General features: G+C 45.3%; 1 protein-coding gene across 4 annotated transcripts; it reads left to right on the top strand.

The window, feature by feature from the left end:
• Positions 1–344: 344 nt before the first annotated feature.
• On the top strand, positions 345–26,761 carry CREBRF (CREB3 regulatory factor). 4 transcript variants are annotated; one of them, XM_069028531.1, is made up of 10 exons: positions 345–433; positions 9,802–9,979; positions 10,097–10,412; positions 10,935–11,060; positions 11,951–13,034; positions 17,145–17,339; positions 19,031–19,220; positions 19,668–19,741; positions 20,128–20,250; positions 20,860–26,761. In XM_069028531.1, exons 4-10 carry the CDS (start codon positions 10,950–10,952, stop codon positions 20,973–20,975), a joined length of 1,893 nt encoding a protein of 630 aa, XP_068884632.1. In that variant the 5' UTR covers positions 345–433; positions 9,802–9,979; positions 10,097–10,412; positions 10,935–10,949; the 3' UTR covers positions 20,976–26,761. The 4 variants fall into 4 exon arrangements, with proteins under 4 accessions (XP_068884632.1, XP_068884634.1, XP_068884630.1 ...); XM_069028533.1 differs by lacking the exon at positions 10,097–10,412 and adding an exon at positions 13,551–13,652; XM_069028529.1 differs by lacking the exon at positions 10,097–10,412.
• The last annotated feature ends 553 nt before the right edge of the window (positions 26,762–27,314 follow it).

Raw genomic sequence — 27,314 nt, forward strand, 5'->3', positions numbered from 1 at the left:
GCAATACAGATGTGCAGGTAGAAGATGGATGGATGGATGGATGGATGCAGAGGGTAAGTGCGCGCAGGGCCGCAGAGGAGCAGCACCACGCTGTCGGACGCGAGCCCGGCCCGGCCCGGCCCGGCCCAGCCCGGCCCGGCCGCAGGAGCCGCCGCCGCCGCCCCGCTGCGTTCTGCCCGCGGGCACCCGCCTCCCCGCCTTAAATACCCCCCGCGCGGCGCTCCGCCGTCACGTGACGGGGACAGCCCCCGGCCATTGGCCGGCGCGGCCCCCTTCCCCCCGCCTCTCGCGCGCGCCCGCCCCCTCGGGCCACGTGAGGGTCGAGTCACGCGATTTCCGGGAACCCGTCAGGAAGGGACATAAACAAACAAACCCGGGGCCGCATGGAGGGGCCGGGCCGGGGCGCGCGGGGCGGCGGCCCCCGCTGAGCGCGGTGAGTGAGGGGCTCGCGGAGGCCGCGGCGCTCCGGGGGGCTGCGGGGCACCGAGGGGGCCGGGGCTCGGGGGGCGCGGGCGGTCCGGCGGGAGGAGGCGGTGTCGCCGGGCAGGGGGCTGCAAGGAGGGAGGGAGAGCGGGGCGGAGGTGTCCGCCCGGCTGCCGAGGGCAGCGGGACGGGGATGGGGCCAGCGGCCCCTCCGCTCCGCTCGCCCGCCGAGGGGGTGTGGCTGCTGGGGCCGCGGGAGAGCAGCGGTGCTCGGGGGGTGTCCGGTCCCGCAGCGGAGCTTTGGGGCCCGGTGCCGGGGTGGGCGCGATGAGAACGGGCAGCAGGGACGGAGTGTGGGCTGAGCGGAGAGTTGTCGGCGTTGTCCTCTCCAGCCTCCGCCCGGCAGGAGCGGCCCGTGCCTTTACAAGGAAAGCGAGTCTCGCAGCGAGCGCCGGGGAGCGGAAAGCCCCGTCCTGCCGTGGAGCCCGGCCGCTCTGCCCGTGCGGGCGGAGGGCTGCCCGGGAAGGCAGAGGAGGGCTCGGCGGGTCCTGTACTCCTCTGCCTTTCGGGCTCGTAGTCGCCTCCTCCGCTTGCGACCTGTTTGAATGCCCGGGACGGCCGGGGGTGACCCGTGGGCGTACGGGGTCTGTGTGCCCGGGCGTGTTGGTGCCCGGAGTGCGGCTCCGCTCCAAGGGCTGCAGGGCAGAGGTGGCGGAGAGCGGTCACCGGTCTGCGAGTGCGGGGCAGGGCGGGACGGGACCGTCCCCGCTCCGGCGCGGCGTTTATGTAATGACAGGGCGGGGGGGACGGCGGTTCGCTGCGAGCCGCGGCCCCGGGAGGGGGCTTCTCCCGTGCAGCGCGGGTGCGCTCCGGCTGCCCGCAGCCCTGGCGAGGGTCGCCGGGCGGGGGCCGCCCCCCGCGGGACACGGGCCCCTGGGCGGTGTGCGGTGGGGCCGGGGGCGGCCGGGCGGGGCCCCGGAGCGGCGGGGGGGGCGCGGGGGTCGCGGGGCCGCGGCCGGGGCGGCGGGAGGGGGTTTGTTTACATGTCGCCTCACCCTAGCTTGAAAGGGCCGCTGGGCGGGTGAACGGCGGGCGTGCTGGCCAATGGGAGCGCGCGCGGCGGAGGAGCCGGCCAATGAGCGGGCGCGGAGGGCGGGGCGGCAGCGGCCGGGGTAGGCTGCGCTGGGCGCTGGGCGGCGGGGCGGCCATGTTGGCCGGAGGTGTGTTAGTGGGTCAGGGCCGGGCCGGGGGACACGGGGGGGACACGGGCACCACGCGGGGCTGTGGCTGCGGGGGCCACCCGCGGCCCCGTCCCTCCGCAGCGCTTTGCCTCGGGGGGGCTGTCCCACCTGGGCGCCGGGACCGGCCCGGGGCGGTGCCCGCGCACAGGGGGTCCCGCTCCCCGCGCTGAGGGGAGGACGGGACGCGTTCCCGTCTCCTGCTCCCAGCCCGTCCCCGCAGATTTGGGTTATAAAACATCCGTGAGTTCCCCGGGCCGCCTCAAGAGCCGCCTACGGCTCTCAGCGCGTCCCCCCACGGGTGTCGAACACCTCTCCGTGTCTGGCCCAGGCTCACGCGGGTTCCGAGCCGGGAACACGTTGCCGAAACCCCCTCGTGTCACCGACGACTCAAACCCAATCTTTATTATTCCCCCTTTGTCCCCAGGGTCCGCACCCTGGGCGTTATTCCCTGCCCGCGGCATCACTGCCGTGCCCTCCCCCTGTCCCTGCCAGCCCACGGCATTTCTCAGGGCATCGGCTGCTGGAAGGGATCCGGTATCCAGGATAATTTCTGTGTCACACTCGGTATAAGACGCACGGTGTTTATTCAGCCTTCCCCGTGCAACAGGCTGAACGGCTTGGAGCACTCCGAGCTGCCAGCTGAAATGTGCGATTCTCACTTAAAGTGATCGTGATCTTTCTGTTGCTGCCTCTCGAGGGGTAACTTGTTGAAATCGTGCTCCGCATAACGTGCAAAACAGGATGAGATTGTCGTATTGTCTTTCAAACGCTTCTAAATGTGTTAAAGATTGCGTTTAAAAGGCCTCTAAGGTCGCTTCCGAGCATCCTTGTGGGGAAGGTTAATTATGATTATTATTAAACGTGTTTTCATAGTAAAAAATTATAGAGGAGCAGCCTCAGGTGCCTTAGAAATGTTATCGATTTTTATTGTTGGCAGCTTAAATGAGAAGTCAGAGTTTCTATGGAAAATAAATTATAGGATCCCAGAATGGTTTATGTTGGAAGGGACCTTAAAGACGATTTAGTTTCAATGGGCAGGGACACCTTCCACTAGCCCAGGTTGCTCCAAGCCCCATCCAACCCGGCCTTGGCCACTTCCAGGGATCCAGGGGCAGCCAGAGCCTCTCTGGGTGTGACAATTCTTCTGCAAGAAACCTTTCCTGCTAAAACAATCTCGGTGAGATTCCTTTTTAGACGCACGACTAACAGAGACCTCAAAAAGTGTCCATAGTTTAGCTGAGCCAAGAAGGAATTGTTGTGTGTTTGGTGGGAGTATTCCCTGATAAGAGCAATCTGCAGCAGAGGCATCAGGCCACCGAGCATCCTCCCCAGGTGGTTTTTAAATAATGAGAGAGGCAAACAGCCTTGTGAAGGACAGAGGTTGAAGTCCCTTCAGCATTAGCAGGAATTAATTGGGAACAAACAGAAGCTTTTGTCCCACTAATAGACCGAGAGTGTGGGATAAATAAGGGAACCCACAGGTTTAGATTCCCATGGCCTCCTGTCCATGCTCTGTGGTTTGGGAAGCTTAACTAAATGTTTTAACATCAAAGCTTGATAAGGAGATTTGGCACTGCACGAGAAGTGCTTGAGAGTTGGCATTGGTGTAAAAGTCAAACCAAAAGTTTTCTGAAGATTGTAAATTTAAGGTTTCTACCTTGCTGTAATAATTTCCCTGATTATTTTTTTTTAAATCCTTCTGCTTTTAAGCTCTTAAGCCATGGGTTTTTTTTTTTTTTACTTTTTGGGCAATTTTGACTGATGCATTTTTTAGATTTGCTGCTGGCTTTGAAGTATTCGGTACAGATGCCCCATTTCTAACAAGAGTATAACAATCATAATTTCACAGTATGAAGAGTAGACCAGACTGTACCATTCCCTACATCATAAGACTTGCGTTATTTCTTGGTTTTTTTTCCTGGAAACTACAGAATTAATTTTTCTTTTAGTCTGAAAGACTCTGTCAGAAAAAAATGTAGGAACAGCTATCCTGTCAGGATGTAGAATATTGCTGGAGACTGGAAACCAAATTGTTGTTTAGTTTTGCTTTTGTTTTTTGTCTTTGCTTTCACCCCACTCTGCTTCACAGGAAATCTATGGCTCAAAACAATTTTAAATGTTAGTTTTACTACTAATTCTCGTGTGCAAACAACTCTCCTAACTCTGCAGTGTTATTTTAATAAAGGTTTATGCTATGAATATTTTAACTTTAACAAGCTTTTAATTAATGGAAGTCTGTTAATATAGTCCTAATAAGTTTAACATGTTGCACATCCCACTCTTGGCACTAAAATAAGAATAAAATCTCAGTCTTTGTTCCAGAACATACAGAAAAGCGCTTCTAGTAGGAATATGTTAATCTGGGCATAGTTGTTATAAAATTTGTTGATGCAGAATGTTTGTTAGTCTAAAAAATAGTCACTTTTTTGTGCTTCTGCCTCTTGCATGATGGTCAATATCAACGCAGTCTGGGATATAAACACGGGCTAGGGCTGCACAGATGGAGCAGCCCTGGGAGAAGGCCCTGGGGGTGCTGGTGGGTGAGAGCTGGACCTGCCCCAGCCCTGAGCCCCCCGTGCCCTGGGCTGATCCCCGGCGTGGGCAGCAGGGCAGGGGGGGATTGCAGCCCTCTGCCCCTCTCAGGTGAGACCCCACCTGCAGAGCTGCCCCAGCCCTGGGGCCCTGCACAGGAAGGAGCTGGAGCTGCTGCAGCCAGGCCAGAGGAGGCTCCAGGATGATCCGAGGGATGGAGCAGCTCTGCTGGGAGGAAAGGCTGGGAGAGCTGGGATTGTTCAGCCTGGAGAGGAGGAGCTTTGGGGCAGGGCCTGAAGGAGCTACAAGATAGAGAGGGACTTTTTACAAGTGACAGGACATGGAGGAATGGCTTCACTCTGACAGAGTACATTTAGATGGAATGTTGGGAAGAAATTGTTCCCTGCACAGGGTGCCCAGAGAAGCTGTGGCTCCCCCTGATCCCTGGAAGTGTCCCAGGCCAGGTTGGACAGGGCTTGGAGAAGCCTGGGACAGTGGAAGGTGTCCCTGCCCATGGCAGGGGAGTGGAACCAGTTGATCTTTAAGCCCCCTTCCAACCCAAACCATTCTGTGACTGTGATTCCATCAGTTTGTGGGATCTGCCTGTTGCTGACACAGCTGGAGCACCCCCAGAGCTGGGAATTGGCGTTGGCACGGGAGGTACCTGAGTGCTGTGTGCTGGGGGCTCATGGGCTCTGCTGCCTGTAGTGTTGTGTGTGTGGTTGCAGACCAGAGCTTCTCTTTAGAGGTATCACTTCCAGGTCTTGCAATCTGTCTGCTGTGGGCAAGTAGGATTGGAAAAATAACACTAGAGGAAGAAGGGATGGTCAGTGGAGGAAAGGGAACAGAGACAGTGAAGTAACAGTTTCCCTCTCTGGAAGGGAAGAGGCTTAGAAGAAGTGAAACAGTCTGTGGATCTTTAGTTCTTCTAAGTGGCAATGCTCCATCAGACTCAGGGTCTGAGGGTCTTAAGCAGATGTTGTTTTCTCTCCAGAACAGAAAAAGCAAAGAGCATAATGCCTTAGATGCTCATGCTGGCATTTTAATAGAAATCCATCACCAAGAAAGTAGAGGGACTTGGCTGCTTTGGTGAGTCCAGGAATGAGATTGCAGTGGGTGGAAATACAGGAAGACATTTTAAAAGAGTGTCTTTGCTCTCTGTTTCACTGCAGTGAAATAATAATAATAATACTAGTGAACGTAGTGTCTTTGTGCTGGGGGAGAAAAGTAAAAGAATTTTTAAAAGTCTGGCTAATAATTGAAGAATCATGGAGAAAGAAAAAAAAAAAAGAAGGAACATTATTCAGAAACAAAAGTAAGAAAAATACAGACTCATTGAGATTGGAAAAGACCTCCAAGACCATCGAGTCCAACCTGTGGCTGATTGCCACCTTCTCAACCAGAGCAGAGCCCTGAGTGCTATGGTCCAGTCGTTCCCTGGACACCTCCAGGGATGGACTCCACCCCGGGCAGTCTGCACGTTCTCAGCGTGAAGACTGCCCTGAGCAGAGAGTGTTCTATAATAGAAAACAAGTTGGCATGAACTGTGGAAGGAAAAAATGTTTTTAAGAGACATGCAGGAGAACTTCTTGCATCTCTAACTCCCGTATTTCATAAAATGTCCAGATACAGCGAACAGTGCGTGGTACATAATGGTTCTTTCCAAGCACATGGCGTAGTTTTTGTGCTTTCTCTGAAATTCAGAGTTGACCATGAATGTTTCAGGCTGAGCTTTTAAGTTTAGTACTGGCAGGCTCTTGTGAGCTATTTTTTTTATACCTGCATCAAAATTGTGACTTCGACAAGCTGTGCTGTGTGATGCAGTCACCATCACGAAAGTGTAATTGTTCCTGTAATGCACTTACAGCAGGCATTTAGCTGCTGGGATAATAAGCACTGTGCAGCCAACAAAACAGCACAGCCACGCTCCATGTGCCTTTCCAGTGGTACAAAATACACAGCTGAACTGGGCCAGAAATAGCAACTTTAGTTACAGCCACAGTACAAATGATTCACGCAGGTGGCCGAGGAAGACTTTGAGGTGCCAGGCTGAAAGCTGCATTTTGGGGTTTTCTCTTCTAGGGGCTTCTTTGGAGGTGCTGTAGTGAGGCAGGAGGGTGTTTTAGTGGCCCAGGGAGGCAGCACATGCACAGGAGCTGCCTGTGTGTCCTAAGTGCTGCATATTCGGAGTTGAGCTCCTGCTGTGGGCTGGGTTAGAGCAGTAGCCCCAGGTAATGCACCCTCTGCTCCCCTGAGTGAAATTCAGTCTTCCCGGGCATCTTGGAACCACCGTTCCTCTTCAGAAAGTAAATATTATATACAGGGGATTATTTTTAATAAGGATTTGTCTTTAGATTAATTAGGTGTTAACTCTAAGGCTTTGGTTCCTTGTTGATGACTGATGGGATTTTAACCAGCATACATGTGCATGCCTCCATCAGTAGCCCAAATTCTTAAATGTTAAATGGACGTAACTCTTCCTGAGACCACAGAATCATGGAATCGTTTGGGCTGGAAAGGACCTTAAAGATGATTTAGTTTCAATCCCCTGCCATGGGCAGGGACACCTTCCACTATCCCAGGCTGCTCCAAGCCCCATCCATCCCGGCCTTGGACACTTCCAGAGATCCAGGAGCAGCCACAGCTTCTCTGGGCACCCTGTGCCAGGGCCTGCCCACCCTCACAGGGAGGAATTCCTTCCCACTATCCCGTCTAACCCTACTCTCTGTCAGTGTGAAGCCATTCCCCTTGTCCTGTCACTCCAGGCCCTCGGAAATAGTCCCTCTCCATGTGTGCTGTAGGTGCTCTGCCCTTCCTCAGGCCCCAGTGAAGGAAGGAGCCTCCTCCAGGAGCAGGATCGGGAGCAGAGCTCGGCACTGATGTGACTTCAGATCTGCAGACACAGAACCAGCTCCGGGCCTGGCTCCTTAATCACCTTAATGTGATTTCCCTGCAGGCTGTTGCCACAGGAGCCGGCACCCTGCCCGCTGCCTCGGGCTCTGTATTCCACCTGTGTCTCTGCATTTGGGAAGGGCTGATGGAAGGCATTAATGGAAATTGTCCTGAAGTAGAAATTCCTGCTATATTTATCTTTGGTAATTCTTAGTGCTGCTGTACTTGAGCTCTGCCACAGCTCTTTTAGTTCATTCAGAGCTGCATTCATTATCGATAACACAACAGCTGGACTATTCTTTTCTAACTCAGTCTTGGGCTGAAAGTGCCAGTAATGATGAATTCTGTAAAAACAGGACTTTAACTGCAGCCTACAAATTACTTTCCTTCACAGCAAGTTCCAAGTTTACACCTGTGCTTCCATATGTGTCACCGACTTGTGCCATACATCTTTATTTACCGGTTCGTGTAGAAACACTGGGGAGTTAAGTATAAACACCAGGAGTCTTTTAATGATGATCTTGATGTTTCTGGGAAATTTGGAAAGCAGTTGGAAGTAGGGCTGCTTTGTTGGGAGCATGAAGGATGCCTGGATTGTGCAGCTCCCTGAGGCAGTGTCTTTCTTTTCATGGCTTCACTATGTTTTCCCCCTCCACAGAGCTACTAAGAAAAATCCTATGTTGTGCAATAGTTGACTAGATCCTACTGGGATTCAAGTCACATTTAAGTATTAATATTATAAAATGTCAAGAATGAAATATAAAGAGAATTACAGGAATAATCGGATTAGCTGATACACTGCTTTGACCTGGGAGGACATGCACTGGCGTTCTCAAAATGCAAGAAGTTTATCGCTCCAGTCTTTGAGATGGTAAAAGTATTTTAGCCTTTAATGTTCGTTTTGAGGATTTGGAAGTGATCCAGAAGCTGGCACCTGGAAGTGTTGGTTGGTTGTTCCTGAAATCAGTGTCAGTACAGATGAAGTTTCACCCCCCCTTGCTGGCTGTGTGTGGAACAGCTTGAGGGCCATGTTCTACCAAAAAACACAACGAAGAATAACCAGTGAAGAAGCAGCAAATGTTTCCTTTCTTTCCCCTTTGTGTCATGGAGAACTCTGGCAGTCTCCTTGTGAACGCAGGTGGTGGCGGGGGTCTGGTGGTGCTGTCAGAGTATTAATCTGATGTGCTGGTGAAAAAAGCATCAATCTGCGTGGAAAGAAAGTGTTCAGGTGTTTGGGATCATAACCTTCTTGTGTCTTTCTTTGTGTCTGAGAACATCATGTGTTTGTTGTAAAGAACAGGCCCTTTCTCCTAGCCCAGGTGAGGCTGAGAAGTGACTCAGTCACTCCTGCCAGCCTGCAGGTGGGGAGGACCGGTCCTGCTGTGGTGTGGCCTTTGCTGGGTGAAGGGAGATGGGGATTGCTGAGGCACCAACTTCACTTAAAAGCCGCTTTTAAATGAGTAAAGTAAAGGGTTCCCTGGAGGTTTTGGAGCAGAAAGGAGCTTTTCTCGCAAGGAAATGGATCGTTCACCACAGGCCCCTGTGAGGATCAGCCGCTCTGGCAGGAGTAGCAAGGGTTCAACTGAGAGCTCCTGTGTAACTGGACCTGTAACTGTTGTTCTTTATATTCCAGCTGCTATTTGCAAAGCAGGGCATTTTGATAAGTAAAGACTTTTTTGCATAGTGTCTGTTTTTATCACAGTCTGATGGTCCATATGCTAAAGAGGACAAACTAGCTGAGATACTATCTGAAAGTAGGAATAATCATGGGGATGCTGTCATGTGCTGCTGGGGGAGGATTCTGAGCTGTGGGAGAACACTTAGAGTTTACTATTTGTTTTTCAAAAGAAGAGAATAAACACAGCCTGAGCAGATTGCACCAAAGTCTGACTTAGGAGCAATGCTGAGTGAGGGTTTTCCTTACACTGTTCAAAATGCAGGAATAAGCAGGATATGAAGCTCCGAAGAGTCATTAGACAAACATCTGAAGTAGAGCAGGTCTATAGAAACTCCTAAACTGGTAAAACTACCAGTAGATAAATCGGTCCAATTTCAACATATGCCTTATTTGAATTAATAGAGAATATATTTTATTAGACAGCTGTGAGTTTGGCACGGTTTTTAATTTGTTCTCTTGGGGAAATCTGTCTCTTCCACTCTGCTGCTGGATGGTTTCTGTGATCCTCTACCACTAGATGTTGCTATGTGAGTGATTGATGTAATCTTATCTGATGCTGGGTGGATTCATCCCTGAAGAAAAGGAGAAGATACCACTGAAACAGCATTTTTGCCTGTTCTGAAATTTGTATTTTGAGACTTTTGCCTAAGACATTTTTAGAGTTTATTGCCTCTGTTACATTAGTCATAAAGGTTGTCTCTCTCTTGGATACCCAGCAGTGTGCTGATTATTGTTCCAAATTTGGCAGGGTTTTCTTCTCAGGTGTGTCTATAGAGCTGCTGGTCTCAGCAGCGAGGAAAAAAGGCAACAAAATGTAACTTGGCCAAAAATGGTTTTGCAGCAACTCTGTTCTGTAGCATCTGTGGCTTTTCATTCAATGAAAGATGGCAGGGGAAGAAAATTTCTATACATTCCAGCATGAGGAAAAATCAATTTTCAGGGGAAATTCTTGCCTTTGGCTGTTTTTTAAGCTTTCACCTTGTTGATGAAGGATTACTCACCTCCTTGGGGGTTTGCTGTGTTTCTTCTGCACAGAAATCTACGAATAAAAAAGCTCCATCAGGGTGAACTGAAGTTATCCTAAGGAAAAATTTCATTGCATGGATAGTGTAAACTCCCTGAGACTGAAGTAAAGCTGGAAAGGAATCTACAAGTGAATAAAACAACAAGTTTGGAATTGGATTTGGGGAATCTGGGCTTGGAAATGCCTCAGGTAAGTCTGCTAGGATTTTATTCACTTCTGTAAATAATTTTGCCTCTGTTTAAGAACAAATTTGACCAGCACTAGCAGGGAGAATGTATAAGATATTAAAGGATGTATATTTTGTAGGGTCTGTGCTGGAAGCTGTGGTGCTGCTCTTGGTCCTGTATTTGTTCAAGCCGCAGCCAAATTGTCTCTTGGTGAGGGAGGATGCCTGGAGAGCAGAACAGCCTTTTATTACTGCAGTGATTCACACATCAGCACACTGAATGACTTTCAGCAGCACAGTGTTTCTCCCTTCCCAACCCTCAGGGTGAGAGTGTCTAGAAAAGAAATTGAGGTCTGGAATTAAATGTAGCAGAAGGCCTTGCTGCCCATTCCCTGCATGCCCAGCCATCCTGCATAATGCTTTTCTGCCAAATTTCACTTCGTTCTTGAGAGAGAGGTAACAATCTTCATTCAGTTGTCATAAATTTTGCTTTCCTTACAATTTATATGGAAGTTTTATGAGTTCTAATGGCTCTAAACAGAGTCAACACTGCTTTAGTACAGGATGATTTGTATTAGGGGGAAGACCCTGCCTACTGATACTCCCAGATCTTGCCAGGACTGGCCCTCATCCTCTGCAAATGCCAGCATATCCCAAAACTTGGCAAGCCTAAGACTTTCAAACCAACAGGGAAGAATGAAGCAGCAGTGAATGCTCTCGAAGCTCTGGGGTGAATAGAAATGTGTCCTTTGATTGTTCCCACATGTTGTCAGCTGCTCTTAAAGCATTCTCTGGCTCTGGGGAATGATGGGTTTATCTGTGGAGGTAAAAACTTTCAGAGACTAAGAGGAAATGGTGATCCTCTTTCTGTTTGGCTGAAACAGTCATTCTGTGATTAGCAAAACATCTTTCTGTTTGTTGAAGATGAAAATGTGCCTTTTTCTATCATCTTTGACACATCTGTCCGTTGTGTTGTAGCCCAGTGTGAGTGGAATGGACCCTCCTTTTGGGGATGCCTTTCGGAGCCACCTGTTTTCAGAGCAGACTCTGATGAGCACGGATCTCCTGGCAAGCAGCTCGGATCCAGACTTCATGTATGAACTGGTAGGTCACCTGTGTGTGTCCAGAACTTCCTCTCCTTGACTAACACCAGGTTCCTGGAGTGATGAAGGGGTGTTTGTGCAAGAATGCTGGAAGATTATTCATTATTGCTGGCTGCTGATTAGGGAAGAGCTAGACTGCTTGTCCAGCAAATGTAATACTTCCTCAGCAGGCACTTCTTCACATTGGCCATTGGGACAGGCTCAAACACACCTTCCACTATCCCAGGCTGCTCCAAGCCCGTCCAACCTGGCCTTGGACACTGCCAGGGATCCAGGGGCAGCCACAGCTGCTCTGGGCACCCTGTGCCAGGGTCTGCCCCGCCTCAGAGGGAAGGATTTCTTCCCTGCTCTGTTCTACTTCACCCAAGCTGTGAATGCAGGGGAAGGAAAATAAAAGTTGACTCACAAACTACTTATGTGAGCATTCCCTTTTTTATTTTCTCCCTGCATCAAAGGAGAAAGGTCACTCATGGTCATTAATTGGTTCTGTTAGAATGAGGTTTTCCAGGAACTGGTAAACTCAAGCATATTCTGTTAAGAACACAGCAAAGATTGACCTAGATTATAGAGATGCCTGTGATGTCATTCATATTTTAAATGCATGGATACTGGTACTGGTTTCGTTGCTGATGAGCAGATGAGTTTGCTATAGCAGGAAATACAGTGTCATTGGAAGAGCAGTGTCTTCAGAAGGATCTGTTGCTCAAGCACAGAAGCTGAACTCCATTCTGACCCTCAAAAGAAGCTTTTAGGTGAAAGCTGAGGTCTCTTCCTGTGTCACCATTCTCTCACACTTCACTGGAATTGAGCTCTCCATACCAGATTAAGTAGAGGAAAGAGATGATGGATACTTTTTTTGTATTAACTTTTAACTTCTCTTATTGTGCACAGGACAGAGAAATGGACTATCAGCAAAGCTCCAGGGACAACCTGCTTTTCATGGAGGACTGCAAAGAGCTCGAGAACCTGGAGTCTTTTACGGACATCCTGGACAAAGAAGCTGCTTTCACCTCCAAGTGGGAGCAGTGGGATACCTACTGTGAAGACCTAACTAAGTACACTAAATTAACCAGCTGTGACATCTGGGGAACAAAAGAGGTGGATTACCTGGGCCTTGATGACTTTTCAAGCCCGTACCAGGATGAAGAGGTGATAAGCAAAACACCCACACTGGCTCAGCTGAACAGCGAGGACTCCCAGCCTGTCTCAGATTCACTCTATTACCCTGATTTGCTCTTTAGTGTTAAACAAAACCCTTTAAATTCTTTGTTACCTGGCAAAAAAATTGCAAGCAGAGCAGCTGCACCGGTCTGTTCCTCCAAGAACGTGCAGGCCGAGGCCGCGCTGTCGGACTGTGCCCAGAAGGCCAGCAAGCCTGCCAGCCAGCCTGCTTCCAGTACACAGATCATGGTCAAGACCAACGTGTACAGCAATGAAAAGGTGAACATTCATGTTGAATGTAAAGACTATGTTAAAAAGGCAAAAGTAAAGATCAACCCCTTACCGCAGAGCAGGCCCGTGCTGAGCCAGGCGCACACTGACGCAGCGAAGGAAAACACCTGCTACTGTGGGGCTGTAGCAAAGAGACAAGAGAGAAAAGGACTCGAGTCCCCCCATGGTCACAGCACACCTCCTGTTTTGCCTTTTAAAGAGACTCAAGAACTGCTCCTCAGCCCTCCCCAGGAGAGCCCAGGGCTGGCTGTGGGGGAGAGCAGTCTTTCCGCCAGCACGTCCGTGTCGGACTCCTCGCAGAAGAAAGAAGAGCACAATTATTCTCTTTTTGTAACAGACACTTTGGGTGAACAGTCAGCCAAAGCAGACCCCGAGGAAGAGGAGGAGGATGAGGATGATATTGAAGACGAGGACCATGATGAAGGATTTGGCAGTGAGCACGAGCTGTCTGAAAACGATGATGAGGAAGAAGATTACGAGGACGATAAGGACGATGACATCAGCGATACCTTCTCAGAACCAGGTACCAGCATTGTCGGGCTTTGGGAACGTGGAGGTTGATGGAATTGTCCTCTGAGTGGGAAGGAAAGCTTTTGAACTCCTGGTAGTTACAGATGAGCAGCACTGATCTTAAATTGTGAACTCTCCTCCCACATTTTCTAAGTGCTTTGCAAAATGCAATTAATTCAAAGTGTACAAGGTCTCTGTGTCCCTGTTTGGTGAAAAACTACATAAACTGTGGTCATGCAACAAAAATAATAATAGAGAATACAGGAAGCCCAGCTGTAGCCTGAGGCTAGAGAAGCTGCCTGTAAGTGTGACCTTCTTTTTTTGTGGCTCTCTGGTAGGATGTGTAGAGCTTTCTAGCACTTCTTGTAGCTGTGAATTTATCCAGAGTTGAGTCTGTCAGGATGAAATCATATCCTGAGTGAAATGATTTCATAATTACTTAAGTCCTGCTTGCAGGTACAGTTTTCCCACAGAATCCAAAGAATGGCTGCCACTGAAACTAATAAAATCATTTCTTGGTGGTTTTCAGCAGTAACACTTAGTGGGTCTTCAGAGGATACTGAATTCCTCTCTCCTGCCTGCAGAAATGGAGCTTTAAGAGCAGAAATAAGAACTAACCTTCACCTAGAAGGTAACAACACAGCAGCATTGTATAAAAATAAAACAGGCAGGGAAAGCGTCAGGATTGTAACCACGTATTAATTTCACTTCAGAAATGATTACAATATTCACATCTTATAAATGCCTTGTAGTAAAGAATTAAAATATTCAGACATTTGGCAATATGTAACTTTGAGGGGATAAAACAGCTGAATTTTTTCTTGTTGAGAAGAGCAGCTTCCCTAAAGCTTGTCAGTGTTTATCATAATGCACTCTCAGATGAAATTATTTTCTAATTAGATTTCCTGAGTAGGCATTAAACTCGTTAAGCATTATGCCCTTTATGTTACTTTCACATGCACACAACACATTTTTATTAGCATTTTAAAGCCTCTTCCTCCCTTCTGGAGCAAACTCCCTCTGCTTTCTGGGGCCCTGAGCAGCTGTTCCAGCTCTGCAGCCCATGGGGGATGTGTTGCACTGGAAGCCTGGGATCCATGAAACAGAGAGGTTGTGTTAAATGCTGCGGGTGGAATTAATTAATGAACTATTTTACTGACCAACAATCCACATTCTGCAGCAGTAACTGAGGATCTGGGCTTGTCCAAGCTTGCCAAACCCTTCTATGAATGAAGCCTAAAGCCATGCACCTCAAATGTGGTGATGTTAAAAATTTTATCATATATTTTGTCTATTTTAGAAGGTAACATCTCCAGGTATTCTAATTATGTCACTCTTGTACTTTGTGTTGCTTTTTTACCTCTAAAGGTAAATACTATGGGTAAAGTATCTAAAAATAGGCACAGCACAGGAAAATTAAACCTTCCAGAGCTCTGAAAGAAAAATCAGTTGGTATTTTGAGTGAGGATGTAATTTACTGAAAGGACAAAAGTCTACCAGTTATTGCTGGCCCTCTCATGTGTTTTTATACATGATTTGCTTTTGCTTGTTCTTCATGTATGTTTTTAGAGTGAATGAGATGCTTTCTTCAAGTGTTATCTGAGGAAATATTTAGATACAGTGGAGGAGAAATAGCTAAAAATGTGACTGGCTCTCAGGCAAGTTTGGACAACAGTGTTTTTATTATCACCATGACACAGATTTAGCAATTTTGTTCCCCTGCAAAGGTAGTTTATTATGGGAATTACCAGCCCAGGCCTTTTCTAGCACTTAAATGTGGTGGGTTTTGCTATTACTGAGTATATTTTTCCTATTTCATTTAGTAGAAGGACTTTTAAATGACTGTTCCTGCCATCAAGTAGTCAGGAGATTCCAGAAATGGGAAACGCAGCAATTTATTCAGTTGTCAGTAGCACTGGAGAAGAGATTAATGAAAAAGTGCTCGTAGAGACACAGAGATTGTTTTAAGAAGCTGCTTTAGATCAGCTCTGGGCACCTGGACCATCAGCTGGGGGAAAACCACTCGAAATGACTTGCCAGAAGTCTCTGTGGTGAAGTGGTTAAGAGGAGGAGCTCTCTGGGTTTGTTTCAGTGGGGCTATTTTTGGGTTTCACCTGGTAAAATGCAGCAGTCACGTGCACACTGTTCTCTGTTCTACTTCATTTAACCCTGGTGAATTTAAACCTGAAACCACAGTGTGAAGAAAGACTTCCAGGAGAGGTTTGGGAAGGGCTTCAAAGTTAAATACAGGAACCCTTTCAGATTTCTTAGAAGCCTGCCCTGCTGTGTGATCTTTGCTAAGAGGAGGAATAAATACAGTGCAGAGCAGCTGGACAAGTTTGTGTGTTAGGTTAGGACACTGCACTGGATTATTTTATGTAACTTCATAATGGTAGCAGGTCAGTGTTGGGGTTGCAAGGCAGGATGTATTAAGTCAATGTAATTGAAGTTGCTAACTTAATTACAGTTTGAATAAGCAAACAGGAAGTCCTGATTTTAACCTTGTTGTACATTTGTCCACTTCAGCTCTTACAGAGATTTGTTTTCATTGGTTGGATTAATTCTGTGTTATCATGAAGATGGGCTCAATTTGTATATTTCTATATAATGAATCACATAGCTTGTTTTTTAGGTGGAAAGTCAGGGGTCTTTTTGAGGGTATTTTGATACTTGTGTCAAACAGCATTTGAGTAAAATGGAGCTACAGTTACAAATATTTATGGTATTTGAAACTGTATTTAATGTAAATTGTCAATAATTTTGGCTATACAACACATGTTTTATAAAGCATATTTCATTGTTTGATTTGCCTTTAAAATCCTGTCTTTCCAATAAACCAGAGAATCAAAGTAAATGAGTTGATGAAATGATGAGAAACAGAACTTCAGGATGGATTTCATCCTTCTGTGTACCTGACTTCTGTTCATGCATTGGGTTATGACGTGAGAGTCAGACCAAAGCAAGAAAGTTTGTTTTTCCTCTTTCAACTGGTTTTTCAAGTGCAAACAGACTAATTGAATGGACTATTTCAAAAGGAAGAAAGTGTTCTTTGTGCTGGTGGAAGATGAAGCAGAGCTGAAGCATATGGGGTCAGGGCTAGCTAAGCCTGCAGTCCATACATGGGTGGCTTTTCCTTAAGCTCCATCAGAGTATGTGATGTTCAGAAATGTTCCTTTCTTAAGTAAATGTAAACTATTAGCATTTTATATAAAAGGCAGTGCAATGGTTTGAGATTTTTTTTTTTTTTAACCTTAGTATAGGTTAGCTTTATTTTCTAAAGCATATCTGGGGTTTGAAAACCTGTGGTTTGTGTTTACATAGTTGTGGTAAAATATTTCTGTGGTATGGACAGTGGCATTACAATTTCCATGTCCTTCATGAGCAGTTCATCATATCAAGTGCATCATAATTCACCTCCAGAATATTGTATAGCTTTACTGTGGATCATTTCTCTTCATCCCAGTAATGAGGAAGAAGAGGATGAACAGTGGGTGTCCAAATCCCTTCAGCTTAGATGGCCCTTTGGTCACTGTCCTGATACCAGAGCCCCTTTCTCCAGCCTCGGGGGGATCAGTGGTTGGATTTATTCCCTGAAGGTCAGGGAACAGCAGGATTTGGACTCAGTCCTGTGGGACTCTTCCAACTCAGAGTATTCTATAATTGAATATTTTTTTTCTCTGTTGTCTTTTGCTAATCCATCTTTATTATCTGCTTCTCTTTCCATGCTTTTTGTCAAATGTGGAGGTGAGTTAGAGTTGTGTTCCTGCCAGTTCATGGAGAAAGTTGTCAGGATGGGAGAACACTGTCCAACATCTGCTCTCTGTACTTGGCACTGCTGGGATTGTGGGGGACTATAGCTTAGGGGGTCAGACAACATAAAGGGACTTTAAATGCATAAATAATTTGGTTTTTTTCAACTAATGAAGCCCCATCAGTAGCTCAGTGTCTGTCCCTGGATTTAAGGCAAGTACCCAGGAGCAGTTGATGCTGGAACCAAGTCTGTTACATAATGCAGAACAGATCTGTCTGTGGTTTTGCTCTTAACTTGAATACTCAGTCCGCTGCTAAAGGGCTACAAACAATGCTGTCACCAGTACATAAACAACCCCCTGCATCCTTTTAGGGTATGAAAACGATTCTGTGGAGGATTTAAAAGAAATGACTGCAATATCCTCTCGCAAAAGAGGCAAGCGAAGATACTTCTGGGAGTACAGCGAGCAGCTGACGCCGTCCCAGCAGGAGAGGATGCTGAGGCCATCCGAGTGGGACCGGGACACGCTGCCCAGCAACATGTACCAGAAGAACGGGCTCCATCATGGTAAGAGAGAGTCCTGGTCACAAATGACAATCTTCTCCTTGTGACACCTCCAGTAGCCAAATTCCCCTCCTTGCAAATGCCGGGAAGTTGTGTTTCGGCCGTGAAAATTCAAACACTCTGAGTCTGTTGCTCAGTTACCAGCGTTCTGCAGTGCCCAAGGGAGGCACAGTGAACACACAGTAGGGACTTTGAGTGTGGTTTCTTCCAGAGGAGTGTGGATGAATTGAGAATTGTGACTTCCAAGGGCTCTCAGTGGAAACCCCGAGAGTTCAAAGCTTTCTCAGTGCAATACTGTAAATATTGGATGGGTGGCTTGACTGATGTTTGCTCCTCGTGGCTGTTCCTGTCAGTGCTGCCTGTGTTAGCAGGAGGCTGGGAGGGCTCTGGGGTGCCAAGTTCAGGGGGACTGTGGTATGAACTGAGGACAAGCACTAAGGCACAACTGTCTCTCTCTGCTGCTCCCTCCTTGTTTTCCCCCTGTGAATGCAGCTCAGTGAAGCAGTTACTCCTCTGGGAATAAACTATTTCCTTAAGATGCCCTCTTAGAAACTTAAACCAGTTGCTCTAATAACTGTGATTTATTCCCAGTGAGCAATTACTGCACCACAAACATGATTAACATCACCCAAAACAAACCACTCTTAGGGGTATTTTTGTTTTCTTGTCACAGGACCTCTTTTAGGCTGCTCCATTTGGTTTTGGCTTTGAAGAAGCAAATTAAACCAATTTCCCTGGTTGTAAGGTTAATGTTCCCTTAGAGTTGAAAATTACTGCTTTTAACTTTTTTCTCTTAAATTGAAAGATTTATTTTTTTTATTGTTACTTGTAGATTTATTCAGAGAAGGAAGCATTTTTTTCTTTAAATCTCCTTAGTTTTTAAATGCTTCTTTATCCTGTAGTGAAATATCAGTACCTAAAGCCCCTAACACTGCTCTTTCTCGTGATGGAGCTCTGAGCAGCCTGGTTTAGTGGAAGGTGTCCCTGCCCATGGCAGGGGGTGGAAAAACATGAGTTTAAGGTCCCTTCCAACCCAAGCCGTTCTGTGATTGCATTATTTTATATTTATTACTAAACAACAAATAACCAAACATGCCTGCAGGACTCAGTCCCACCAGACACTTGGACACTTGACCTTTAAGTCAAGTGCAAAACCAGGCCTTAAAGAGTGTCAAATACATACAATAAAAGGGGTTAACTAGCCTTTATGTGGATCACTTCATCTCAGCATCACTGAAGATTGTTTCAGTACCAGGCCTCAGCACTCTTTCTTAGTACAGAGCTTTAGCAATAAGATTATTTGGGAATTTAATCCAATTGAGTGTGCAGGAGGATATTTTGGCTGACTATGAGTTAACAAGTTTACAGCTGAAGCAAAACAACAGGGTTTGAACTTGTGACATACATTTTTCAGCACAGTTGTGTGTATGCTCTCTGTCACATCCAGTGGCCTGGCCAGCAGTATTTGCTCTTATCTGATTTAGATAGAATATGAATTGTACAAAGCTCTTTGTCTGGAAATGCTCTTTCTATTGTGAGAGGCCACAGGGATCACCTGATTCCGGCCCATTCTCCTGTCAGGAACAAAGTAGCCTAAACTGCACCCAAAAAATGCCTATTTAAGAGTGCTTTCTCACAACTTTATGTATGTATTGTGTCACTTCCCAACCCATTTTTCTGTGTATTTAAAACAGGAAAGTATGCAGCAAAGAAATCACGGAGGACTGATGTAGAAGACCTGACTCCCAACCCCAGAAAACTCCTCCAGATTGGTAATGAGCTGAGGAAGCTGAATAAGGTGATCAGTGACCTGACACCCGTCAGTGAACTTCCCTTAACTGCCAGACCCAGGTCAAGGAAAGAGAAGAACAAGCTGGCTTCCAGGTATGCACTGGGTAAAGCTGCAGGGATGAGAAAATTTGGGTTGCTACAAGTGAATGATAAAGATCTAAATAAGAATTTTTGCCTGAAGAAATCCTTCTCCATGTGGCAGCTCCTGCAATGGGAGTTGCAGTTTATCAAATGGGAATTAGCAGTTTATCAAAAAGCAGGGCAGCTGGCACCTTGGGAGCTGTGGTTTGTCTGTCCCCTAGATAAAGATGTGTTTCCACTGGTATTGGCGTCCTTAGGGCAAACAGCTGGCACAGTGATAAAACCCACAAGTGTCAAATATGAGCAGATGCAGGTGGCAGAGTGTTTTCAGTGAAGGTGAGTGAGGATGGATGAGTTTGTGCATCACAGCTCTGGGAGGTTTGGTTGGTAAATTCATGTGGCTCTTACTACTCTGCAATTTCTGGTAGTGTTCTAATTTTCCCCCTCTTCTTGCTACAGGGCTTGTAGACTAAAAAAGAAAGCCCAGTATGAAGCCAATAAAGTAAAGCTCTGGGGTCTCAACACGGAATATGGTAAATACAACTCTTCCCATCTTAATTTTTCTTTTGTTTGGACAAGTCTGTGTTTTGCACCATGATGTAACCTGGCTCTTAGAGAAAAGTGTTGGTACAAACCCAGCAATTCTGTTGGTACAAAACCAGTCCATTGACTAAAGTGAATGTAAATTGGGTTACCTGCAATGTTGAGCTACTTTGCAGATGGAAATTATGTAAATGTATGCATGTGCTGTAAATATTATTGAAAATGTTGGTAATGTTTGATGTAAACTATTCCATTGAATTTTACAGTACGTGTGATGTGGCACCTTTGGCACCTACAGATAGCTGTGTGTAGATAACTGTGACTCTCTCCCTGGGCAATGTGCTGTAAAACTAATCCTTTTTTTTTTTCTTTGCAGATAATTTACTCTTTGTCATCAACTCCATTAAACAAGAAATAGTTAATCGGGTGCAGGTACCTAAAGATGACAGAGGAATCAACATGGAACAAAAGTTGAACCTACTTATTAAAGACACTCTTGGTAAGCAGTGAACTCCATGTATTTGCCATGAAGACATAGAATCATAAATGCCCTGAGTTGGAAGAGACCTCAAAGCTCATCTCATTCCACCAGGGACACCTTCCACTATCCCAGGCTACTCCAAGCCCTGTCCAGCCTGGCCTTGGACACTTCCAGGGATCTAGGGACAGCCACAGCTTCTCTGGGCACCCTGTGCCAGGGCCTGCCCACCCTCCCAGGGAAGGATTTCCTCCCAATATCCCATCTAATCCTGCCCTCTGGCAGTGTGAAGCCATTCCTCCTTGTCCTGTCCTTCCAGGCCCTTATAAAAAGTCTCTCTCCATCCTGTAGGCTCCTTCAGGCACTAAAAAGCCACACTGAGGTCACCCCAAAGCCTCTCTTCTCCAGGCTGAACAATCCCAACTCTCCCAGCCTTTCCTCCCAGCAGAGCTGCTCCATCCTTCTGATCTCACTACACTGAAATGCAAACAATTTCTGAAACAGAGGAAAGAATGAACCCTTTCCTGATTTCCCTTGTCCCAACCAAAGTGTCCCCTGGCTTTGTGTCACCTGTAGGAATGTGCCATGAGCAGTGACCTGAGAGCAGCTTCTCTTGCCCTCCCCTTTCAGGACTTCCTGTAGCTGGACAGACGTCGGAGTTCGTGAACCAGGTCCTGGAGAAGACGGCGGAGGGGGACCCCACCGGCGGCCTCGTGGGGCTCCGAATACCCACGGCAAAAGTTTAGGACAGGACTTGAGCTGCTCCCGGGTCAGGTTCCACCTGTGCTGTCGAGTTCCTCGTTGTAAATGGCATTCTGGTCTGCATGTCAGCTTAGCATCCTGTAAACACTCACCAGTAGGTTCCATTGGTTTCAAGTAACAGTGTAGGAAAACAAATCACAGCGTGGTAGAAAATGCTGCAGAGCATTTTTGGACCATAAACCAGATAGTTTCAAAGCTGCTTTAAGCTCAAGGGCAGAAATGAGAGTTCTCTTTCAAATGATCTAGGACCAGAATATATCACTTTTGTTTTAGAAGCAAAGATGTGGGTTTGGCTAGTGAAAATTTTTAGCATTTGCCAGACATTGTGACAGGTTTATGGTCCAAGTGAAGTAAGAGGAAGCATTTTTTTGGTGAAGCTGTTGATGTAGGGAGTTTTTTGTTCTTTTTTTTTTTTTTTAATAATTGGATTTTCTTTTCTTGTTCTTAAAAAGAACCAGTAAGCTTTCTTTGCAACCATTAACTTGTACATAGCACACGCAGCATTAGAGCTAGTGTGCCATATAAGACTTTAATTTTCTGAGCTTAATAGAGTATTTAAATGTCTGTGCAAGCAAGAGAAAAAAAAAGTATATTCTTTGTGCCTTGTATTTTGTGGGGAGAGCTATCAGTATAAGCTGGTAAAGTTTTGTATGAAGAAAACCCTGAGGGGCAAAACCAAGCTGTATAGATGGTGAGATTTTAGGTTTTAATGTATTTGTTCCAGCTCTTAAAAATTTTTGAATGTATATAGGAATATGTTGAAAATGTAGATATATGCCACAGAGTCTATGTATTGTATAAAAGATGGCTCTAGAAAACTCAATTTCGGTACTTTGGCCGGAAGAAAACAAATACTTGCACATTAATGCGATTGTTTATTTTTGTACCAAAGACAAATGCAACTGATATGGCGAACTGCCAGTCTAAGTAAAGTTTTGCACAGCTTATATGATACTGTACTGAATGTAAAAACAAAAGAAAAAAAGAAAAAAAATTAAAGGTCAGGGTTAGGGATCTTACTGAACTGTGAATTTTTTTGTTTGGGTCCAATTATCTACAGAAGGAGCATTCATACATAACAATATTATTTTGCTGTTCTTGTAGTTCGCTTCCATGGTAGATAAGTTGGTGGCCGTCTTGGAGTCTTTAAATCTTTTTTCTCTGCACTTACTGTAGGAGATTTTAATATATTTGGATTTTAGTAAGCTATTGGTAAAATAGTTTTCGACTTTGAGAATTTAAAAAAAAAAGTTTAAAAAAAGTATTTAGCTTGTTGTAGTATACTTCCACCAAACAACCAAAATAAAATTATTTTTATTGTAACGTGTATATATGTAAAGAGGAAAAAAAAAAAGAGCTACAAATATCTAATTCCTTAGTTGCCACTTTTCCAGTTGATGTATTATTATGCATGTGATGTTTCCAAGGATCAACACAGGCTTCAAACAAAACAAAACAAAAAAATTTATAGACTTTTATATTTTTGTACAGGTATTTCGAAACTAGCTTCTTCAGACTTATATGTGACTTATTCTTGTTAATTCAGTAGTTTCTATGATTGAGGAATATTAACACAAAGTTCTTATTTGCTCTTCTGCTAATAAGAGTTGGCTTTGTAGTCAGTGTTAACGTACAGATTAAAAGCTTTAGCCTTTGATGAGAAAGTCCTTTATCTCAAGGCAAGATCATTCTCTGGTTTCATGGACCCCCCCCCCTTTTCCTCCCTGTTCTTTCTCTCCCTATTTAAAGATGACAAAACACTGTTTACTGAGAATAGAAATACCAAATATTTTCAAATGTAGCTGCTGAAAAAAAAAATGCAAAAGTCCATGAAGGCTTTCTCCCCACTCCCTTTGGGGAATTTCTCCACTTCATTTCTAGTTTGTCTAAGTTTGTTTGTACTGTGATTCCTTTTTGTTTATAAGTAGATTATTTTTATATCCAAGCTTGTACTATAAGAGAAAAAAGCCTGAATTGGTAACAGTGCAGGAAGAGTGGCTGGTGAAGGTGGTGGCCCTGCCACCCTCACAGCTTTCTTGTACCTAAATATTTTGGAAGACTCAAAAGGGAGGAGGAGGCCAAAATACCACTACTGAGCTGTACAGAAAGTCTTTCCTACAAGAGACTGAACAAATACCCAGGGCAATTTAGGCAAAACTTTGTAAATCCACTTAAGACTTGCAAAATCTGAGTGGAATGTGGGTGTTTTCGTTTGAGGCGTTTGTGTTGTTGTTCGGCCGAGGTGAGAGTTGGCTGCTGCTTTCCACAGTGGGTCTGGTGTATTCCTCTTGTTCTTGTGGAGCTGCCCAGGGCCCCTAAAACCCCGACAGAGAATGTGTCCTGTGAGGTGCAGGCCGTGTCTGAGCAGGGCTGGCACACAGAGGTTGTCCCTTCCCCATGGGCGGTCCCTGTGCTCCATCCAAACCCTGCAGGCGAGGCAGCATCTCTGAACATTGAGAGAGAGCAGTTTGAAATCAGGTAAAAACTTCTGTGACAAATTCAACTGACAAGGTATTTAAAAGCCCCCCTTTTTTTTACTGTCCGGGAATCCTGGGCAACACACAACTTTATAGCTTTTTGTTTTTGTCTGAAAACCAGACTATGATTTTGGTCTCGCATTTCAAAGTAGACTTTGAATCTTTAGTGAGTTCCATACCCTCGCATTTCAGTGTTTCCTATGTATTATTTTAAGTTAAAGCTTTGAAATAGTTGAGCTTTTTAATGTTGACACTTTATTTTGTAACTATTTATATGTATGTATATCTTAGAAAAGCACTTTGTTTAAAAAAAAAAAAGAGGAAAAAAAAAAGAAAAAAAAAGAAACTGCGTTTTATATGATTCCTGCCACTTGCTGCTAACTCTGGGCTGGTCAGAATGCTGCAGCGATACTTGAGATAAATAAAAACCTGGCAGTAAAATGTAGAGTAAATGTAAGACCTTTTGCTGGTTTAACTTTATCATAAAGGTGACATAGGCAAGCTGTGCAGCTTTACATTTTAACCAGGGGACTCTGTGGCATTTAAACCGTCTAGAAATGGTTGTACTTTAATGCCAGTAACAATCTGCTTCCTCTAGTGTCATTAAAATATATACATTTAGTGTATACTTATCACAAACAAAAATCTTATAAGGGTATAAAAACCAACAAATGTACATGTTCTGTTTTTTGGCAATTGTGGCATGCGTTTTTGGGTGATCTTTAGAGAAGACCATTTTCTAAAGATTTTCAGTGTTCATACATAGTATGTGGATCTTAACGAAGTCCTGGGTTTTTTTGGTTTGTTTTTGAGTGTAGGCATTGTGAATATTCACTTTTAATCCTATATCCAAAAACGATATATTTTTTGATTTAATACAAACAGAAGCTCTTCCTTTTTCTGATACACTGGATTCTCTAGGATTTGTTTCCATATTAAAAGCATGCTGTCATAACTGCTCTTGTCGAGATCTTGTCAGTCTGAACGTAGGTGCCACACTTGGAATCGATGGGCTGCTTGTTCTGCTGTACCATGTATGACCCTCGTCCTCCCCCTCCCTTCATGACAGATGATGATGTGGCTTTATATTGTGCCTTACTTGTACATCTAGAACTAAATGTTTTTCATTCCCTCTGAACTCGTCAAAGCTTCTGAGATGGAATCAGAGCTGATTAAAGCGTCCTGAAGCGAGTGTGGGTAGGTCTGATTTCAGTTTCTCTCAGTAGTCCTTTTGTATTGATATGGAAGACCAGTTTTTGAATGGCCTTGCAAAACGTGGGGGTGCTCCTGAAGGGTGTTTTTAAACCCGAAACCCCTTTTGCTAACGCTTCCTTTTATGGTTTATTGAACACATTTACTGATACTTGGTGAGTACTTTTTGGTTTTTTGGGATGAGAGAGACTTACTGCTAAAGCTATGTTTACGTGTGGATGGGCTGGATTTTCTTATCATACCAGTTGAAATCATTGTGATTTAATAAAGCTGCGTTGCTGTAAAGCTGATGTGAGAGTCAGGCTCAGCTGTGTTCAGTTCCTAATTTATAGATTGACTTTTTTCCATACTAAGAGGGCCAGGGAAAAGTTGGGGTTTTTAAAAAAGCAAACAAACAAAAAACCAACCTAAAATGGATGAAGGGTCTTTTAACTAGCCTAAAAGAAAACAGACACTTTGGAAATATAGAGGTGTCAGTTTAAAGTTTATTTTTAAAAGACAACCCCCCAATATTTATCTAATATTTGCCTTCATTAATGAAACAGTTAGCTTATTCACAAACTGTAATGACTGGATGTGCTTTTCTTTTCCATAAATCATTTAAACATAGCTGGTTTTTTTCTAAAGCTCTAAGAGGTTTTATCAGGAGAATTTCCAAGGGTTGCATCCAAGCTGCCTCCAGCAGAAATAGCAAATGCAGTTCTGTGCTTGCTCGTCTTCCTGAAATTCTGCTGAGGCACAACCCAGTTCAGGACCGTGAATGTCAGGATCTGCATTTGGCCTTGAGACCTGAGTTTCAAGAGTGCATCTAATCATGATGTTCTTTCCTTTTGAAGTTGGAGGCTTCAGTTGGAATCACCTGGTGAAGGGTGCTGCTAGATGGGGTCTTGGCTTGTTGACAGCTTTGCACACAGCTGAGGTTTATTTTGTTTACCCCAGGGATCGTGTGAAGTACATTTCAAACAGTTGCTGTCTGGGTGACTGATCCTTCTTGTAACTGTATTAAGGGCATTAGTCTGTTGAGAAAACACCACTCTTGAATATCTCCCAGTGTAAATTGGGATTCTTCAATGTCATTAATCAAAGATGGCACTTTTAGACTGCATCTTCTTTGCAGCAAACAAAAATCTCTGTCTTCTACAACTTACATTTCACAATATGCCATGTGTTCTCCCCAGTGCTTCTAGGAGGTGTGTGTGCACTCTGAGTTATAATCCTCAGCCTCTTAGACATCCATTAACTTCCACGGGAGCAAATACTGACTCTGCATTTATTGTCTTTCTGATGAGCTGTGGAGCTAAAAGTGGAACCAGAGCTCTTTTAAGCCACACTTGCATTTTTTGTTTCCCCCCATAAAAGAAATAAAACTCCAAACTTTTTAGATAACATCACTGGTCAGAGTTTTTCTGGAGTTTAAAGTATTTTGTAGTTGGGTATCTTTTTAAGTCAAATTTGGGTGACTTCACTCACTCCTGCAAGAAAAACTTCTGGATTGGATTTGGTATTGGCAAAAGCACATGCCACCCAATCATAATCTTCTGATTAGGAAACAGAACCTAGTAAGAAAACTTAATAATTTTAATCTCTCTTATAATGATGAATATTCATACATTTGGATTGGAATCATCTATCCTCCCAGAATATTATGCCCAAGGAAAACTTACTGCTCAGTATTTGTGGTTAGGTGAACTCTTAAGGCTGATGGCACATGCAGATGCAAAAAAAGAAAAAGGCATTTTAAATGAAACATGGCATCCTGTTCTGCCTATGCTTGGGGTCATGATTGTAATGCTGTCCTTGATATTCTATAATCAACTTCCAACTGGAGCTCAGAAAAACTTACTGAAAGTCTTGTCTCTGTTAGAAAATAAATTTACCTTGTTCAAAGCATGATCTGTTAAGAGTTGCAATGTTAAATGTTGGTTAATAGTTGTGCAGTTTTATTTTTTTGAAAAGAGGCACAATTAAACTATTGACTTTGTTTACTCTGTCACCCTTGATCCCTAGCACTTCTATTCAGATACAAATTCATCAATGTATGCAACATCCTTTGTAATTTAAAATAAAAATTGTGGAGGAGATACGGTCTCGACTCGTATGTGTGGAGTGATAGTGAATGGCATCTGCTGCCGTGAAGTAAGTCCCCAGTCTCCTGGTATTTCCAGGAACTTTCCTTTGGAAGGGATGACAGCTAGGTAAGGAAATATCTGTTTTTTCCTTCCTCATGCTCAGAGCTGCCTCACAGCACTGCTGGGTCCGTGTGGGACCATCTGGAGAACCGGGATTAGTGCTTGGAGAAACCAGCTCCCTGCAGTTCCTGTGGAAATGGTCTCCAGCACCTTTGTCCAAAGGGTCCGAGGGCAGGAGGGAAGGGACACGGCACCACGGGAGGAGTGTGTGGGAAAAGCAAAGGGTCACTGCCCTGCCTCTCATTTTAGGGGTACAGAAGGGGCCTTGTGTTCCCCCACCCTGCTCACAACCAGTCTCAGCCTGGCCTGTCCAGAAACCCAAGGAGGCTCTTGGATGTAAACCTGGAACTTCTCCAGTGGGACCTTGTGGCTCTGCACAAGTCCCTGACAGGAGGGGGCAGCCGGGGGGGTCGGGCTCTGCTCCCAGGGAACAGGGACAGGAGGA

This window comes from Aphelocoma coerulescens, chromosome 13 (assembly GCF_041296385.1).
Source record: "Aphelocoma coerulescens isolate FSJ_1873_10779 chromosome 13, UR_Acoe_1.0, whole genome shotgun sequence".
Classification (NCBI taxonomy): domain Eukaryota; kingdom Metazoa; phylum Chordata; class Aves; order Passeriformes; family Corvidae; genus Aphelocoma; species Aphelocoma coerulescens.